The sequence below is a fragment of the Corvus cornix genome, chromosome 4 (genome assembly GCF_000738735.6).
Source record: "Corvus cornix cornix isolate S_Up_H32 chromosome 4, ASM73873v5, whole genome shotgun sequence".
Classification (NCBI taxonomy): domain Eukaryota; kingdom Metazoa; phylum Chordata; class Aves; order Passeriformes; family Corvidae; genus Corvus; species Corvus cornix.
Genome location: NC_046334.1, coordinates 15,815,887 through 15,836,113, shown reverse-complemented (window position 1 = coordinate 15,836,113; position 20,227 = coordinate 15,815,887). Strand labels below are relative to the sequence as shown.

General features: G+C 39.0%; 1 protein-coding gene across 8 annotated transcripts in view; it reads left to right on the top strand.

Moving 5' to 3' along the window:
• Nucleotides 1–20,227, top strand: part of MAPK10 (mitogen-activated protein kinase 10) — a 148,502-nt gene that overhangs the window by 62,877 nt on the left and 65,398 nt on the right. For 6 of the 8 annotated variants that reach the window (XM_010411966.4, XM_019293382.3, XM_019293383.3 and 3 more), the window contains 2 exons: nucleotides 4,740–4,811; nucleotides 14,948–15,117. In XM_010411966.4, coding sequence (XP_010410268.1) covers nucleotides 4,740–4,811; nucleotides 14,948–15,117 — 242 coding nt within the window. Of the gene's footprint in view, nucleotides 1–4,739; nucleotides 4,839–14,947; nucleotides 15,118–20,227 lie in introns of all 8 variants that reach the window. The other 2 variants (XM_010411965.4, XM_019293385.3) reach the window with 1 other exon arrangement.

The following is a 20,227-nucleotide window of genomic DNA, read 5'->3' as shown; positions in this document are numbered from 1 at the left end:
TTAATTCTCCTTTTGTAGCACAAGTGGAGAACTACATGTCACTGAAAAGAGGGAGCACATTCACTATACCCATTGTGCACGTCATAATATTTGGGTGGTAATATCAAATAAACAGAAATGCTGGATTTGATTTCTTGATATGAATATATATTGCTTCTCCTTATGATTGAGACTATCACAATTGATGGGACTGAGCAGAGATTATAGCATTTTATTGGTGGGTGTCCTTGATTCTTTTACAACCTTCCAGTTTGCAGCCACTCTGTGCCAGGTTTAAATCTAGTAAAGTTTTACATACTATTTCTGTCTACTTTGTCTCCAGCTGCCATTTGATTCCTCTTTAAATTGGAATTTGCACTTCTAATTTTTCTTTTTCTTTAAATTCCATGTGGGGCTACTTTTTAAATTAGGATTTGAAGCATTTTTTTCCATTTTGTTTTGTTGTAGGGCATGTAAATACCTCTCAGAGTATAGTCTCAGGAACATGGGAGGGTGGTGAGAACAGCCCCTGGGCTAGTTTGTGATATTCATTTCAAGTGCAGAAGCACTGGTTTAAATACAGGTCAAAAGGCTGCTGCAGTTTTTCCTCATGAAGAACCTTGTTTCAGCCCTGGATTGGTGCATTTGACACAGATGGTTGTGCTGTGGGGTGAAATGAGCAGCCCTGCCTGCCTGGGCTGTGATGAAGAAAGCGGTACTGCAGCAGGGCAGCTGGCCCCTTCATCTCTCTGAATTAAAGTTGCATGGAACTTTGCTGAGGATTGACACTGGCCTTCTGAACTTTCACAAAAAGCTTTAAATATACTGTGGCAGGCTGAGGCAATATCCACTGGGCATATGTCTGTTGATTAGGGGATACAGGGATGAAAAACCATAATGAAAGTATTTTCTCAAAAGTAAGTGACTGTGATGCTTTTTACAGATGAAGGAGCTCAACATGGTGGGTGCAAGTGCTTAGGCTCTCCTTGGAGAAGAGCAACAGCAACAGCCCAGACCCCTCAGACTTGAGGTTTGCTTCTCTTAGGCTTAAGGCAAGCACAGCCTTCCTGTCCACGATCCAGGAGCCACTTATGTAAACGATAGTGCAGCCTGGGTAGGAAACAACACTCCCTAGGCCAAAAGATTTAATCTGACTGGGCCAAATTGCCCAGACATTCCCTGGGTGCCAATATCATGCAGCACTGAGGGTGAAGAAAGAATCTGAGGACCCACAGAAAGATTTACTGTGGGAGGCTGTATTTGAGAACTGTAGCTACTGTTGGTTTTCTAGTCTGTTTTAACTGCTCTCATTGCATGGTTTCTCCTCTGCTCTCAGTAATTATACTAATAGTATTGATTTAATCCTTTCAGTCTTCAAAGAGCTTTTTGAATAATAGTGAGATAATCCTCCTGACCCCTGGAGAGACAGATAACCATTGTTAAAAGTAAAAAGTCCTTGTCCAGAAAAGGCAGATTTGATAGGAGCACTGCAGGTAAAGAGAAGTTCATGCCTGAAATTTGGGCATGTCTTTAGTCCACATTCTGTTTTGAAGAATAGCTTTCCATAAGGGAGGCAGAGTAGAGTGAAGAAGAGGATGGCAAAGCAGCAGGCAAGGTAGAGGCCAAGCCTTAATGGTTCCAGCCAGCAATTCCCTTGGGGTCTGTTCTACTGTAGAGCTCAGAAGATTTTCAGGATTTTCTTTATCTTGCCTTCGTGTCTACTTTCCTCCTCCTGATTTCAGTGCCTCCTAGTTTTGTTTTGTCTGAAAGTAGATCATGTGTTTGCTGCTGAGTCTTGTATGTTTTTATGGGTTCTAGCATACAGATACCTTGATCATGATGAAGATTTGGGATCCAGTTGTGGTGTTGGTGTTTCACAGACAGGTTTTCTCCCTGTGATGCTACTGCAGTCTCTGGCTTCCCAGAGTGTTTTATTTGTTTTATTCTATCAGCACTGTTCCATTCTCCCAGTTCTTCCCCCCTTGGGTGATTTCAGTCAAGATTGAAAGGTAAAGTGCCAGAAGTGGGGTAAAGAAATATTGGATGCTTATACTCTCACGTAAAGCTCCAATCCCTGGTGAGTGACGCTGTTTGTCTCAGTAGCTTCTTGTTTTATAACTGCTTTATATAGTAACACAATTATCTCAGCATCAGGCCAGTTCTTTATTCTGACACTTCTTAAACATCTCGAGTGATGTGGTGTCAGCTCGCACCAGAGGAGACGTGATCAAGGAGATCTGTGCAGATGGGTGTGAATGTATTTTCTGCCTGAAGGAATTAGAAGTTACATACATGTGTGATTGCTTACAAGGCACTGAAGGGAGTTTTGTATGAATTCAATAAACACTGTGTAAAACATGAGCTCAAGTCTGTTTTGTCCTGGGTACGCCTTTCTGTGCCACGGAAAGGTGGCATTCATTCCTGTTGTACAACTGGGGGAACTCAGTTCCGTGGTGATTCGTTCGGTGTATCTCATGTACAGAGGAGTATGGGTATTGATCTAGGCCATTAAAACTTACCATGCTTCTATTATTTTATAAGCATTAACTGCACACAAGGACAACATAATAAATTCTAAAATGCATTCCAGTTCATAAAACTCACCAGTCTGTTGTTCTGCCCGGGGTGACCATTAACAGCTGCAGTGATTCCTGTGGACAGCTGAGGAGCTGGCTATGGCTAGTAATGCATATATCATGCAAAGTGCGTCTTCTCAATAGACCCTCACAGCAAATTCAGGGAGAAACCAAATTCCCTGGATTTTCTTCCCTTCCTTTCTTCACTTTCCACCATTAGGCTCTGTCTTGAACGTGGTATGTCCTGGCTATTGACATTTCAGTCATTCATTATAATAGCAATATAATCATACAGCCACTGTATATATCTGCAGCATGACAGTGTAATTACCTGCTGGCTTTCCAGAAATCATTGGCAATATGACTAATGCTAAAAGCTTTTTTTCTGGGTTTTTTTTTTTTTTAAATAAGCTTCCTTTCTTCTTTTTGTTCTAATAGAAACTATTATAAACCCTCTGTGGAATGTGAGACTGGTAAAGACATGACTCACTGGGCAGTGAGACAGCAATCTCAGACACTGTAACATGATGCAGAAAAGGTCATAAACTTGCTTTCATAACAGGATTATTCATACATTCATTCATTAAAAATTAAACACCGGTGGGAGCACATGATGCATTGAAGTTAGCAAGTATTGGTGAATACTTTCTTGTAGTTTCTTTACTCCTAATCAGTTGGTGTGAGTCGAACTTACTCCAAATTAAGTATTGCCTTATTCAGTGCCATTTACACTTGAAGTTAGTTAATTGTTCCTATTGAAGACAAGCGCCATAGGTAGCTATATAGTGTTTCAGAATCATGACTTTATGGAGTGATGGTTGGAAGGTGGTTTTGTTTTCATTTTTACGTCTTTACAATGAGCTTATATTTAAAAGAAAAACATGAAGTTCTATATTATTTATCTAATTTTAGCTAAAAGTTGCTGTTTTTTTCATTATACTGTTAACAGGTTTTTGTTTTGTGTATTTGGCTGGGTTTTTTGTGGTTTTTTGGAGTTGTGCAGAAGAATTGATGTGCTCCAAAGTCTTGTGACATAGCTACCTGTCTCAGCCTGATAACATTGCTGTGGGTGTTTTTCGTTAATGTGCCACACTAGAATGTAGCTAGGACAGGATTGGTTAGGCAGAGCTGGATGTGGTGCTGTGGAGCTTAATTAAAACAGCTGTAATAGGGTGCACAGGGAGGCCTGTCTAGCCTAGTCTATGGCTCCCTGGGCTAGTATCAGATGTCTGGGAAATCCAGAAATAGGCTGAGCATGGAGTGGCAGACTGTGACTCAGGGGTGTCTTGAGTCAGGGGTGATATTTTGGAGGTTAATAGCCTTCAGCAGGTTTCTTCTTATGTGAGTTTGCCTAATCATATTAGTGCTTATGTTGACTTCTGGCTTTCACAGCAACATGAGACAGAGAGTTTCACTGTGACAAAACAGTGTGTGAAGAATTATCTCCTGTTGCTGATTCTAACTCTCATAACATAACTTGGTGACACATATTTCTTTTATTTGAAAAGAAAAATGGAAAATAATTTCTCAGTATGCCACTCATTTTATGGATCTCTAGCATATTTCCGCTCAGTTCTTTTCTAGGCTAAAAAAAATACATCCCTAGTCTGTGAGGTTGTTTCATGTAAGGAATCTCTATGTGCTTTGGACCTTTCTTACTGCCCATTTCTGTAGCTTTTCTAGTGGTAGAATATTAAGACCAGAACCAGAACTACATGGGATGTTCACAAAGTGGTTGTGCCATGAATTTATACAGTGATGTAATTAGTCTTTCCACTTCTATAACTTTCCTAATACCTGTCAACTTAGGACTTGAGTTTTTTCCTCCCCATAATAATAACCATCTCCTATTCCCACATTGTTCAGAACATTATTGACCTGATTTTTTTTTTTTTTTTGGTGTAGGAATATGCAAGTGACATGATAAACTTTGAGTTAATGGCAGCAGTTACTGTAAAGTTTTCCAGATGTAACCAAGTCATATTTGGGGCCATAACCTTGACAAGCATCAGAAAGAATTTAAAGCTTTTTTACAGTTCAGTGTTACAACATTTCTGTTTTTCACAAGCTGGGTAGAAGGTAAAACTCAGGTTGGTTTTAGAATCCAAATGTAGCTAGAGCTGCATCATACTTGCACATCAGCAGCCAGACAAGATTTCTATGTCTGCTTTTCTTTAATTGCAGGTATTTATGAGCCGCCATTTCTTGTATTATTGTGGTGAACCTACTCTGGATGTGAAGATTGCCTTTTGTCAGGTGTGTGTTCCTTACAGGTAAAACAAGGTACAGTATATACTTGTACTTCATTTTTGCAATACATGCTGTAATAAGAGAAAAATAGAAGTGAGTTTCAGTAGCCAACTGCAAGTAACTGGTTATAAAGATGAGAATAAATACAAAAAGATAGAGAAACGCATCACAAAAAATTACTTTTCTATTTGCTCTCAAGTTTATTTTGTAGTTTAGTCTTAATGATTTTTTATTTTGTTTTGCTAAAATATCAGTTAAAACATCAGTTAGTATTCTGATGGTTTTTTTAGTGAAAAATAATGGCACGGTTTTCAAACAGAAAAAACGCAAATTTAAAGTATTTTATCTTAGTCTCTTTTTCTGAGACAGAGCCTTTTACATTGTAGCCTGTGACTATAATTTTCTGTTTACCTTTACAGGAAGTGAAGGAAGGGTAATTAAAATTGTGGTGTTTGTCTTGTATCCCATGGAACACCTTGTACTATGCAGGTTCTAGGGGTCATGAGACTGCAGTAAAGCCATTTCTGTATTTCTACATCACCCTTGAAACTGTTTGATCACAATGTGTGGAAGTCCTCAAGGCTGAAACTAAATCTTTGATGCAAAGGAAAAGCTTATTGATTTATCCAGTTTTTGGTTCTCTTGGTTAAGTTAGTTAACATATATATATAAGTCACAAAACTGTGTGCATAATTTTCCCTTGTGGATGAAAGATGACTTTCTTTCTCACTTCAGAACGTTGTTTCATGCTTGAACTCTGTCTCTTCATAGTTTTAAGGTTTTTTTGTGAGATGGGACATCAGTAATCTAACAAACCAGAGAGCTATTAGGGACATTCTTCATTTTGTGAGGCTGGAAACAGTGTTGCATTCTTAGAGATGAATTTATGATAAACACTATTTTTTTTTCTTTTATATTACATAAGGAGTCCAAGTGAAAGCACAATTGTAAAAAAGGAAGAGCTATTACTTTTGTGTAAGCATTTAACACGAAACAGTGACAGGTGCTGGAAAGTTTGCTTTATGCTTTTTAGTTCAGGAATACTAAATATTAATTTTGCTGAGAAGGTTGAATCTGGACTTAGGAATCATCAGCTCTGGGATGGGTCTTGACTATTCAGTTTAATAATCTGCTTAACTGTCTTTTCTTTTTTATCTCCCATTCTTCATGTGCATGTGTTTAACTGGCTTAATTCTTCCACTGGCAACTTTGTAAAATGCTGTATTTTTGTAATGTTTTGACAGAGATCACTTCCAGAAAAAAAAAACAACCCTGCAAAAATTGCAAAAAAGGGTTTTTTTTTTCTCAGATTGTATGAGAAAAGTGTTATTCATGCAAAATTCCTTTCACTGTGCAGAACAGAGGTTTTTTGCACCTCTCTCCTGTTGACTTTCCTCTCCTTTTTACTTAGACCATTTCAGATGCATTTGTATCACTGAGATTAATTCCTGTTTAATGGCTGCAGCCAGAATGGCATCATCCAGTACAAAGAGACACTATCCTGACACTGTCAGAAACAGAGTTCCATCCTTCAAACACTTATCACACCCATACCTTTTCAAGGTCAATTCTCCTGAGGATAAAAACTGGTTTAAGCTTCATGTTAGTTTATTTTCTCCATAAAGATAGGCCCTGATCCAAATAACAGCTAGAATTATGTGCTAGAACAGTCTCTAAATTAAGTGTCTGGTTGCATTAAGACCTGTCTTGGATGCTGTTCATTTGTATTGCTTAGAGTGGGATGGGGGTTACATCTCTGTCCTTGGTCCAAAGAGCCAGATCTTTATTTAGAGACTAGGAGTAGTGTCCAGGTAGTAATACTGTTTATTCCATTCTTACTCCTGCTTCCATTTCAAATTTATGCCTCACTGCAGACTCTCTAGAAAGCATTTGTGCTGAAGTGCCTTCCATAAAGTTTCAATATTGAAGAGTATTAGTACTGGGGGCGTATTTTTCTTGTAATATGTATTTGTGGCCTAAAAGGCATAGCTTTATGTTCTCTGAAGGAAAGTGACATACACATAAGTACAGGCCCTTTCTCTTGACACAGAGCTTATGTCACTGAGCAGACAAGTTTTGTATGATGAAATGCTAATTCAGCAGGAATAGAATTTTAAGGATTTCCAACTAAAGGAAAAAGAAAGGCCCTTCCTGAGAAACCCTCAGTAGCGTAAGAAGGGTAAATATATACCTCCCCACACCTTCACCTCACTGGCAGTATAAAAGCACCCAAGTCTGGAATTACTGGACGTGGGTAGCCAATTCATGTTTGAAACAGCCATCTTTTTTAAGGCTGAGGAAAAGGATATCTGCTTTTCTATCATAATAGAAAAGTAGGACAAGAAGGCCAATAGAATTTCTTCAGACTTTTGTAAGGCTGGTATCACCAACAAGCTTTTATCTGTAGGGCCCTACATATTTTTATTGAAGCACAAGGTAAGGCAGAGCAGTGTATCGTGAGTAGAATAGGACATTAATTTTTAATACTAATATATTAATAATATTTAACAATGCCTAAAGGATACAGTTTTCTTCATCCATATTTTTTGTTATTTAGTCTTTCAAGATGTTTTTTTAATCAAGACATGTATAGAATTTACATGTTCCCTAAACTGTAGTTATATGGGACACCTTTACTTAGAATACTATTCTAAATGTAGTGTGTCCTGTGATTATGCCTTCTATCCAGTGGGAGATTAGTTGGTATTCATAAGCTATCAACAAGTGATTTCTGTGAGTAAAATGATGCTTCATAGGGTCAAGAGCTGTCTATTTCTAGCTAAAGGTGTGATTATTTAGCTCCATATAGTCTTTATTTATAAAATGGAGAATCTTTTCATTAGCTATGGTCTTCACATCAAATACTGTAATTATATAGTTCTATTGAGAAATCTACTTTCTCTCATGTATGTTTGGCTACTTTTTTTCTTTTGGATCTCTGATTTAGTTCCTCTCCATACAGAAACCTCAGTCTCAAGGAACCTTTTCTTTCAGTGCTTCTTGATCAGTCCTTCCAACCTTCTTTGGTGGGATGACCAGGGCTGTGGTCAGCATTGAACTCTTCAGCCATCAGGGGAATTAGGAATCATTTGAAGTAGTGTTTTCTTGTGCAGATACTCACAGATTGCTCACCTGGTAGAAGTCTGGCCTGGAATGAAGGACACACCTCTGGGACTTCTGAGCAATACGTGACACCACAGTTATAAATGAGCTATGAAAATTTGGTGCCTGTAAGAAGGAAGGAATTAAAAGTAGTTGAAGCTCAGTGAACAAGTGGAGGACAAGAGAAGGATGAGTAAATAGTGCTTTGCTTCATGTTTTGAGTAGATACAATTGAAAAGGAGAAGGCAGACTTGCTGCTTTGTGTGTAATCAGAACTAGGTAAGGGCTGGGTAAGCTGCTGGCTTTTTGGTATCAGAAGAAGTTAAACAAGGACAGAGTGTTTAAACAAAAAAACGCAACAACAAAGAAACCCCAACCTAACAAAAAAATTGCCCAACCAGCACTTAGAAATATTGTACTCCACTTAATAAAGTATTTTAATATGATGTGTTAAAATAGAGTGGATAAAGCAAATGTAAAAATATCAAACACTGATCAGTCATGGTTGAGTTGTTTGCAAGGGTCTCTTGTCTACTTGAAAGGCTAAATGCATAAAACCCCCTCTCTGGAGGACAAAACAGCTGGAGAGAGATTAAAAAAAGGCCAAAAATTAGCTTTTAAATCCCACTCAAAGCACACCAAAATCAGGAAGACTGGGTGACTAATACAAGCCTCACAGGAGGAGAATGAGGTGGAAGAATGGAGAACTGTGGTGTAATGTAGCTGGTAAGACCAAAATCTATAATATTACATCCAACCACACACACACACAAGATGAAACCCTGTGTAGGAGATTGAATCACTGTCTATGGACTTTTGAGTTCAGGGAGAGCCAGAATAAGTGAGAAGTCTGGCTTTATGGTGAAAAAAGTAGATGTAATTTCTGCCATAAATGCGTCATATGCAGAATGCACAATTAAAAACAATGTAGTAGATCTTTCTATACAAAGATACTCTGTATTTCCCAAAGTGACAGCTTCTGTGGCCATTCAAATTTACACAGCAAAACACGTGACCCTTGAATTCGAAGCAGAGGGCTCAGTAAATGCAGGTTCATGCCAGAATTCTGGCACTTGAAACTTCTGTGAGATTTACAGCTGCACAGGTGGGAGGATAGCCATTAAATTCGTGGTGCTGTTGACTTAGCAGATGCACCCAGGTGGGCAGGGCTTGCCTCTATGCATGTTTTCAGAGCTGGCCAGAAGACTGAGGGTTTTACCATACTTGTGAATTTTAGTCTGTACAATCTCAGCATTTGACTTTTAAATTTGGAGGAACATCCAAATTTTAACGCCCTCTGATAGAAGGCAGGTTACAGCCATCCCTCCCCCACCAGGTTCGGGAAAAAAAAATTTCCTCGGAGAAAAGTGAAAGGGAAAAAACCTATTTATTTAACAGACACAATGCACAATGGGAAAAGAATAATGCTAAATAATAAAACCTCTCGCTGTGGAGAGAAGCCTGGTAAAATTTTAGAGTCCTTTCTTTGGGCATGATCTCTCTCTCTCTCCTCTTCAGAGCTGGGTCTGCAAAGGCCACCCTCTGGGCCAACGGTGTAGGATCTCCTGGTGTGTTCTGAACAGTTCCAGAAGAGAAGAAGAAGAAGCCAAAGTCCCAGGGAAAAAAAAACTTTCTTGCCTCAGCTCGCAGACTAGCTGAAAAGCAAAGGGGTTTAACCCTCCATCTCTCTCCTGAGAAAAGGACAGAAAGCTGGCTGAAAAGCAGCAAAAAGGGTGCTTCCTCTGCACTTGCCGCGCAGAAGCACGCAGAGGAGATAGAGTGACCTTGGAGCACAAACTGCTCTGAAAAGTTCTTCTGGCTTTTCTTCTTTCTCTCACACCCAGTTTTAAAGGCACAGAAAGGCACAGGAATCATGTCCAGGCATAGAGCTGCAATACAGGATACCCATCATAAAGTCACCCCAAGACAAGATTAAACTGTAGCTTTAAGATATTATCCTTTTGGATCCTGAGGGAACCAAATGCATCCACCTCTCAAGTGTGCTGCTGTCCTTATCAGTCTCTTTGTCTGAGGCGGGGTGGAAATGTGGGGGCTGCTGGGGAGCCATCATGATGTCAGGCTCAGAACATCCTTTCTGCTCCATCCTGCTCATCTATGGGCTCTGTGCCAGCTGCAAATTTGGAGTCAGCCTTTCAGTCTTCCATCTGATTCTTTTGCTCACCTGCATTTACACATGTGGAGTGCTTTAATTGATTTCAGTAGCCTTGCACCATGGCACCCTTGAATTCCCACCGGGATTTCTGTGGGCAGGCAGGGAAGGATGCAAACACAGAGGTGAAGTTTTCCCTCTGCTGATGCTGCCAGTGGACTCTGTGACAGCACTCACAGTCTTGGAGATGCAAGCGACAGCAATTTGCCTTAAATTGCTGCTAGCATGGTTTGTATTTATAAAAGCTGAAATGTATGAGATGCTGAGCTGTAAGAAATTGCCATATTTTGGGCTCATCAATAATAGAAGGAGTGGTGTTCAGAAACAAAGTTCTGTCAGTAAAATATAATAAGTATAGTTATTTTGTAGGATAGAAATGGACAAATAAAATGGGATATCAGGAAGCAATTTACCTCGTATTATAAAGAATTTCATTATTTTATTTCTGTTGGGCTTTTTAACCCTTTTGCTCTCTGTACTCTGAAAGAAAGGAAAAGAATACAGCTTGTAGCTCTGTGTGAGGCAGTAAGTTATTTGAGTTTCACAGAATTTTTAAGTACTTGTCCTTTGAAAGGAAAATATATGCTCTCCAAACAGTTAGTAATGGTGGGAGTATCTTTTTCCTTCGTCTCAAATGCTTGAGTCTTGACAGTTTATTTTCTTTTCTCTTTCTCACTTGTCAGGATACTAAGTAAACATCATTGCAAATGTGGATACATGTTTAAGTGAGCTAACAAGGATAGTTAGGTTTTCAGGGCTGAGAAACTTTTGCTTCTCTTACATTTCTCAGTATGGAGGAAAGAGAATGGCATTGGGGAATGTGTGGGTGTGGGTGTTAGGAGTTTTCAATTAAGTACCGAAAGGAGAAAATAATGGTTCACACATTTTTGTGCATATGAAATGAAGGCTAAGTTCCTATCAGTGTTAAAGAAATGTAATTTCGTTGTCCAAATGTTTATGGAAACTAAGAACAAATAGCAGTCCAATGCATAACTTTGAGGAATAATCCTTCATCTTACACAGAGGTCTGAGAAACTTAGATGTGTTTTGTTCAAAGCTTCACACCTGCAATGTTTACTGTTAATCTGGGGCCTCAGTATTGTAGCTTGTCCAAGTTCATTTGAAGTTCACCTGAAAATTTGTTAACTCACTGGAATTCACTTTACTATATGAGACCTATACATTTTTACTATGACATCCTAAGAAGCAAACCTGATTGCCATGTGTATCTATGAACTTCCTTCCCTCATCTATTTCTTAATATAGTGCTGATACCTAGTTTCTTACGATGTGAGTCTCAATCACATTTGAAAGGAGTTTATGGTTAGGTGCATATACAGAAGGGTGTATACTGGAAATTCCTAGCCCTGGGTTCCTTTCTGATGCCACATAATTAAAGCTTTAACTTAAGCTGCCTGTACAGAACTTGTAAGCATTGTGTAGTAAAACCTGAATCTGAAATAGCTTAGTGGTGTCCATGAGGGGCAGCTGGGGGAATATTAATATCTGTACCAGCTCCAAGGCTTCTGAAGGGGTTTGAGTGAGCACTGAGGATGTAACGGGACAAGACCAGAATGTAGTGTGCAGGCTTCTTTAAGATGAGATATGCAAATTTGAAGATTTGGAGAAGAACCTTTTCATCAGGGTTTGAAACTAACATTGGCATGCTCTATAAGGAGCATGAACTTCCTTACTAAAGGGAAAAGGTTTTTTACCTTAATTTTGGAGTGAAACAAAACTGCCATTTCCTTGTCCTCATTCAGAAGTGGTTGTTGAATCAACCAGAGATGGTTCTTGATTAGGTGTCAGCTTGGTTTGGGGATCTGATCAAATGTGATTAATCCAATAATGCTGTTAATTTATTGATTTAGGGATTTGATTTAAATCAGCATCATGACAAGGATAGTTATATAATTCTTCTCCTGGTTGTTATGAAAGTAAGCAGTGCACTGGACTTTAGAAGCCTTACTGTGCTTTTATTTTGCTAATTTAGATCTTGATAAAAATTGGAAAATGTAGAGTAGGGTTTTTTTGTAGTTCTTTTGCACTATGGGTTTAAAGTGAGGAGGCAACTTAGTGGATGACTTAGAGGCTGTTTTGCCTGTCCACAAAGCTGAAGTTTTTGTCACTCAGAGGAGGCATTCTGCTTGAAGTGAGCTTCAAACTAAACCAGCCTGCCTTGAATTTTAGAAGTAATGCTTGGTGTTTGTTTCCTTTCAAAGACCTTACGGGCACAAATATTTAAGTAGGGAAGAAAATACTAATCTAAAAAGAAAAAGTGATTCCGTGAAAAACAAAGCAGTCTTTACCTTTCCCTCTCACACACAGTTAGGAGCAGATTGTCATAGCAATGGTCTGTGTTGTGCAGAGGAGAGCTGCTCATCAGGACATTTCTGTCTTCTTACCAGTTGTGGTCTTCTGGGTCCCACAACTTTAATTGCTGTTGACTGAAGCCATTGGATATGTTAATTACCCGTGTAACTGAGGTGCTACAGAGTGGTTCTGAGCTGTTTAAATTGCTTTTTAAGACATTTTTCGATTTAAAGTAACCAGCTGCTAGAACCACAGCAGTTCAGAAACCCCACTGTATGCAGCACGAGTTTCCTGAGGCTGGTAGTTCACATGGTCAGGCTAACTTAAAAACAAGTAATTTCTATTCTAGACACAGGGTGATAAAATATGTGTTCCCATGTAGATCCACACCACACAACGAGCTGTCAGGTAGCTTGGGAGTAAGGACACAAATAAGTTGTGGCAGGCCTGGCTCATCCAAGCCTTAACACAGTCATCCAATCTGTTTAAAAAATTCACTCTGTCTCTACTTCCAGAGGAGCTGGCTATGAGTCAGGCTCACTCAGGAATGCAATTTTTATGCTGACACTTTGTGTATAAACATTGGTTTCAGAGTAATGGGTGTTAATGCTGAATATGTCCTGCATTGTTCTGATAATGACATCAGAATAAAACATGCTCCAAATGTGTTTGTCTAGCCAGAGGGAGCTGTGAAATTCCTGTCAGTCAGGAGCATGTTATTAAAAAAAAACCAAAAAACCTCTCAGTTCTAGGTCTGCTGTGAATACCTGAGCTGAATAGCCAAATTTATTCATCTCTCTCTGCCTAATGGAAGAAGTTTTAAGACTAAGGCTACACAGTGTGAATCAGATCAGCCTGTTTGTCTTCAAGTGGGAAAAAGTCAAACCTCTTTTGGAGTCATTTCACTCTCTGGAAGCTTCAATTTAGCGCTGCGTCAGCGTCCATAGATCTCTCCCTTTTTGTGTTAGGGCAAGGCCTCCCCGGCTCTCCCCCTCGCAATATTTGATGAACAAGTTAATGTAAAGTTTCCACTTGGTCTTCTGAGATAAGACTTTGTGTTTGACTAAAGAGCTACATTTGTTAAAATGTTTCAAAGTCTCTAAATGAGGTGTTTAGGATGATGCTCTCCAGTGCCAAAGTGCCTTCCAGTCAGATTGTGGACAGAAAAATAATAATCATTTTTCTAAGGCAAACCTTAATATCCAAGTTCTTTGCAAGGTCAGTAATCTGTTTTTAATGGCCAGATTTTTGGAACACTAGAATAATGTCCTTTTTAATTGAAAGAGTAATGTAATCAAAATCAACTTTACTTTTTTCCCAGCTCCATCAAATTTCAACTTAATAGTCCATAAACACATAATACAGTTGATCATTCAGATTTTTTTTGGGGAAAGAAATTTATAATAGAGCAAATAAGAAAATTTAGAAGCTGTGTTTGGGAGCACTGAAAAAAAATGCATAGAGGACGCATAGCTGGTTTTTCCTTTTCTTTATAGAAGGCATTTGGGCATGTCATGACTTCCATAAGTGAGCTGCAACTCTTTTAGGGCAGATCTGTTGTAATGTGTTGAGCTTTTGCATCCTGTGCTCAGCATCATGTAGTATAGAATCCTAAATAACAAGCACTTAATTCTGATTTTTATCTCAAATGACTATAAATTTGCTCCATAGTCCACAGGGAACTGAGCTCAGCAGTAGTCATAAAGTGGTTATAGTGTAACTTGCTGCATAGTAATTTTACAAATTTGAGGGAGGGTTTTTTTGGTCTTGTAAAAATTATTAGTTTTTAATTTTACTGTTTTGGGGAGGAGCACTGCTGTGCAGTGCTAGCTACAGTGCAAGCACAAACTTGGTTTTGTGTCATGAAAATTGGCATTTGCTTAGTACTAATGCTTTTGTTAGGTCATGAGAGCAGCTGTCCCTCCTATCCTTATGAACCCAGAACTCTGGAAGACCTCCAGAACTTCTGAATAATACTGAATAATACTTTTTCATAATACTGAATTATACTTTTTCATGATACTGAGCCATGTTGGGTCACAGTTTGTCTCATAAACTGCTCTGTTTCTTTCACAGCTCCTGTTGAAAGCTTCTCAGGGCCTTTATCAGGTGCTTAGGGAAAGTTTTAGCACTCCTGGGAATACACTTGCTTGCTCTGTCTGATCAGTGATGAAGAGCCTGATTCCTGTGTCTCTTGTCCCACTTCCACACTGATGAAAGTCATCTTATTTTAAATTCATTGCAATACAAACCAGGGCAGAATCAGCACAAACACATGAAGCAGGAATGATGGCAGGCAGAGACCAGTAGTTGGTAATAACAATGTCACAAACATCAGCTGGAGAACTCACTAGTTTTCTTTAATGAGTGCCTTTTTAGGGTGACTTCCTGCATGAAAGAAGGTCTGATACAGTCCTTATGAGAATGAGCCAAAAATGACAAGAATTTATATTGAAAAATTAGGCTGACAGTGCTTTATCTGTATTCTTACATTTTACCAGCCTTGGTTTCTCTGTCTTTACCAATCCCTCTCCCCTTCCCTTCTTCTGTACAACAGGGATTTGGGAAACAAGTGGATGTGTCATATATTGCCAAACATTACAACATGAGCAAAAGCAAAGTTGACAACCAGTTCTACAGCGTGGAAGTAGGTGACTCGACCTTCACAGTTCTCAAACGCTACCAGAACTTGAAACCTATTGGCTCTGGGGCTCAGGGAATAGTTTGGTGAGTATCAGCAGTTTCTCTTATGATGCTTTGAAACAGAATTGGCATTTTGCATTTCTTCACAGATTGCCAGCCACAGCCTTTGTCTCAAATTGCAAAAATAGCAGTCAGGCAACAGACATCCTGAGGCAGGAGGAGCCCAGTGGTTTGCTAATAAATTCCCCGGCTGGTAAGAGTGATAGCACTGCGTTTGTTTCTCCACACAGCAAAATGGAACTAGCAAGAAAGGGGGAGAGAGATCTTATCATAATTGACAACTGTGGCACTATTTCCAGAGGCAGTGCAAATAATATCCCAAGTAAACCCTGTAATTTTAGTCTTTGTACAGCAAAATCACTGAGAGCAACATAGAAACTTGTCACATCCCATAGCATTTTCAAGTACTCAGGGTGGAAGCCTTTCAAATGGAGGTAACTGCTAATGTTTCCTTTATTTCTTGAAAGTGATGTTTCAGTGATGTGAATAAAGTGAACGACAGAAACATTCAGTAGCTCTCCTAAACAATGCAATTTGAATTTAGCATGTTCAAAAGTTGTGAAAGTCTGGTTGGCTTTTGCCTCTGCATTTTTAGACATGGGTTTTAAGTTTCTGTGGCAGGCATTTGTTACCTGTTTAATTATGGGGCATTAGGGTAACTAAAACAATCTTTTATCTGTAACTTGATCAGAGATGAAGTCTTAATTCCATCTGTCACTTCAGTTACTGTTTTTTTTTCTGAATTTGATGTAATGTGTGTTACTTTACAGGTGGAGGCAGTGGTAAAGCAAAAGGTTCCTTTAATCCAGTGGCAGATGGTTTGCCATGGACTGTGCATTGGCACCAACCAATTGACAGTGTACAATACTGACAACACATCCTTAGGTCTCAGTCCATCACTTCCAGTGTTTAGAATGCTTTGAGACCATGCAAGTCCAAAGACTGAGCTAAATGGCCAAGTACCATATTCTGCATCTTAAACACAAAAGAACTAAAGCTTGCTTTGAAATCAGCTTTGGGAAAGAGGCATATTTTGGGTTCAGGACTAGTAAAATTAATTTTGCACTATTTTTTTAATTCCATGTAAAGCAAAGATGGTTTTTCTTCCTCCTTACTATCCTCTATTTGTTTCAGAGGAAAATGAGTTTTTGTTGAACCTCTCTGCAACTGAATTGCTGTAATGATAAATTTGCGAGCAGCAAAAAACAGAGGCGTTAAGCTAAATAAAATCAAAAACACCCTGTGAATTTTACTTTCATACTAAGAGCTGAAAGTAAAAATTAATAATTTCTTAGGAAAGAAAATCAAATTGGAAAACAAGCAAGTTTGAGTGAAAGTTAACACAAATCCCCTGAAATGGTGAGTAGCATGGAGAGGCCATAAAAGGCTTTTTGATGATACAGATATAGAAGTATTACATAATAGATGGGGAAGATAATGAGCATTTCTTTCTCAGTTTGTGTTACATAGTAAACTGCCTGTTGTGAGGCATAATTTACCAGAAATATAATAAACCATCCCTCAGAAAAGCATGAAGAATCAATGGTGAGGTGATTAATTGATGAAAAAACAATTGGGAGATAAATATTTGTAGTTTAGCTAAGAGAAAACAATACATGATGAGAAACATCTTCAGTTGTGTAAGTTTCTCCTTACGTAATATTAATAATAAGCTTACATAGTAAGCTTTATTAGAAAAAGTTTCTACTGTAGAAACTTACCCTATTTAGAAGTATTTTGATGGAAATAGAGTTACATCTAGAAAAAACTGATTAAGGAAAAAAAAGTACTGAAAACCTGCTTGTTTGTGCAGTGCTGCTTGCTCTGGTGGGGGAAGTAATCTGTGCTGCTTGTCTTGTTCCTTTGCAAAGAATAGCCACAAGGAGTGTCTCTATGAAAATATTGGGGAAAACCTAGGTGATCGTTTCTTTTAGATCCAGTGGCTCTGTTTACACTCAATGACTTGTTCAAGAAGTGTCACAGATCTGGGATGCAATTCTGTCCCTCGGTGCCAGAATTAGGAGAAGCATAGAAGCCAAATGGGTGGTTTCTGATCATTCCCTCCACCAAGGGCAGGCACAGGTAGGATGGCACAGAGGGGTTTAGGCTCAATCTTCTCAGAGCATGCAAAGTTTCTGAATTTTCGTTCAGGATAACTGTGGGTTATTGAGTGAAATAATTGGCTACCCAGCTACTGGAGACAGCTTTAGTGCATAGTGACGCTTGGTTTTATGGAGTGACAGAGTATGGCTGCTGAATGTTAGCTCCTTTTAGGAGGAGAGGCCGGATGTTTTTCAGGATCTGGAAGGTGTTGCAGGGTTCCTAGGCAAAGCCACAGAACACTGAAATTTTTCTCATACAGTTCTATAAACAGGTGTCAAGATAAGCAGGAGAATTTCAGTGAAAAGCAATTTGTGTTGTGGAACAGAAGCAGGCATGGGAAGCAGAGAATGTGGTTATGAAAGAAGTGGGGACTTGATTTCACTTGATTGTGTTGAAAATTACATCAAAGAAAAAATTATTTTCTTGATACGGAAGAATTAAGATACTGAGGTCCTCAGGAGATGATGATTTAGTAAACTACATGAAAAAGAGAAAACCATATGGTGTGATTGTTATAATTGTGCCCATGTGAAATAATTATAAACTCAGTGAGGAAGTGGTATTTGCTATAGAACTACTACATACAGTATCTTTGAAAATTAATCTTTGGGCTCTTTCAAAGGGTTTTGTGTTAACTATGTTCACAAAATTATTTCAGCAGCCAAAAGAAGGAAAGAAAGCAAGCTGCTTGGAATCTCTTGAGCAGGGAAGCTCCTCTTCACCCTGCAAGCCCTATTCTTTATGAAGGTGTAGGCTGCTTGCTCACGGTACATCACACTGACATCTGTGAGAAAGTGTGTAAAGGGTGTGTTTGCATATCATTATCATGTTGTTATTACAGGCATGATGGCGATGGGGCTTTGCTGAAACAGAGCATGGAGTTTATTAGAACAAACTGTGGTTGTAAAAACTGCACAGGCTTTTGACCACACTAGTTAATCTTTGAGTCTGGAATAGAAACAGAAAACAGTTCTCTGAGTTTAATTAGACATGTGCCACTTAAACTGCTGAGAGAAGAAGCTGATACCCCTCTGCAATGTTAGAAGGGAGTTGACACCTAACTTATTTTTCAAGGGGCTGAGAGAGAGAGACAGGTCACTTTCAGCTTGGGTTTGTGCATGGTGGATGATGGTGGATGGAGAGGAATTCTCATGTTCCATAAAATCAACAGAAATATGCTGATGTTGGAGTGGGCATTTCTTTATGTTTTAGATGAATTCTTTTTGCCTGGAAGCAAGGTAATTGATCTGTAGGTTTTCTGCTGTGGTTTGCAAGCTATCATTTTTTATGTTGCCTGTGATATTTTTGATACTGTCTGTGATGTCTAGAAAAATGGTGTTGTACGGAAATATTTCAAAAGCAATTTGAAGGGCCTCTGACAGTTTTTGAATTTATGATAGAGGCAAGGGTGAAGTCCAGGTTTCCAAGGCAGATAGGGAAGACATCACTTACAGGCTTGAGGACACAAGCAGTTAAAATCTTATCAGTATCTTATGAAGACATTTGGCCTGGTTTAAGACCACATAGTGCCTATACCTGCGTGCGTTACCAGGAGAAAATGTTAGCTTTGAAAACAAAGTTGTCTGGGTGAACATCAAATAAATGGGTCTGATGATGCCTTTCAGCTGAAATCCTTGATCTTGGTCTTTTCTTAAAAAGTGAGCACAAGCTTTCATGCTGCGTGATGTTGAGATGTGGTCTAATGATGTGTCAACTGGACTGGGGGAGTTGGTTGGGAAGTGCTTTATTCTGTCTCATTGATGCAGGAAGTTTCTGTGTGAGTAATGGTTGAGTGGAGGATATGTGAGCAGGAATTAGGCTTTTATGAGAGCTTTTCAGTGAATGCGTTATAAATTTAGAAAGTCACCTCATCTGCAGATATAGAGAAGACTGTAAATATATTCCTGAAGTAGTAAATTGGGAAATGTGTTGCAGATTTTTGTCTTTGAATTAGTGGTTTAATGATATTTTTGAATCTGAACATAAAAGAGATAACAGAGTCTTTTAGTGTTCCCTGTAATAAGTAGAGCCAGCAAGACAGTAAGTAGCTTGATATGTTGCCTAATATTACCATAGGTTCTCCTTGGCTGATTTACTTGTGGTTTGGTGGTTGAATTTTAAAGAGTGCAAAGTTCTTTCAGATCAGCCTGTGGTGGTGGTAGTGCTCATTGTAGCTTATAAATCTGCTGATTCCTTCCCTATAGTAACCTCAACACCATAGAATCACTTAAGGTTGGAAAAAAGCCTTAAGATCATGGTGTCCAACTGTTCCCCCAGTAGTGCCAGGTCCATCACTAAACCGTGTCCCCAAGTGCCACGTCTGCACATCTTTTTCAATACCTCCAGGGATGGTGACTCAACCACTTCCCAGAGTGTGCAAAGGCCGGAGGAGAAATGTGACAGGTATTGTCCACTACAAGATGCAAAAACACGTGGGCTCTTTTGTACAGTGATTATCCTTCAGTTCTGGTTTTGTGTAGCACCATTGACTCCTGGGCTGGGTATAAGGATCTAAAGTGATATTGCAATGGGAGTAATGGTAAAAGCCATAGAAAAGAGGAGTTGATGCTTCTGACCATAATCAATTCCAAGCTCATACTTTTGTGATAGTACAGTGGAAAAAACACAGAGAATAGTGGTCTTATCAGTGTCTTACAGCTAATACATGATTTTATTTGTACTGTTTAGCTGCATACAGGTGTATTCAAGTTCTTGAGACATGAAGATGTCTCTTCATTGTGATCCCAATAATATTGTTTTGATTTGTGTCACTGAAATGAAATACTGTATTCCTTGACAGAGACCAACATTTGTGTGTGTATAAACCGGGGCAGTCCCATTGCAGTTCAGAGGTGTTCTCTTTGTGGGATTAATCACTAGTTTTCCTCAGAAGAGGAGAACAAATACCTGTCATTCAGAGGCAAAATGGGGTAAACAGTGTACTTGGATATGCCTAGAATTTCAGTGGTCCTGAAGGGAGTGGCAGCATTACTTTTGTCAGCCCCGATCTCTCCTGTGAATCAGAACTGAT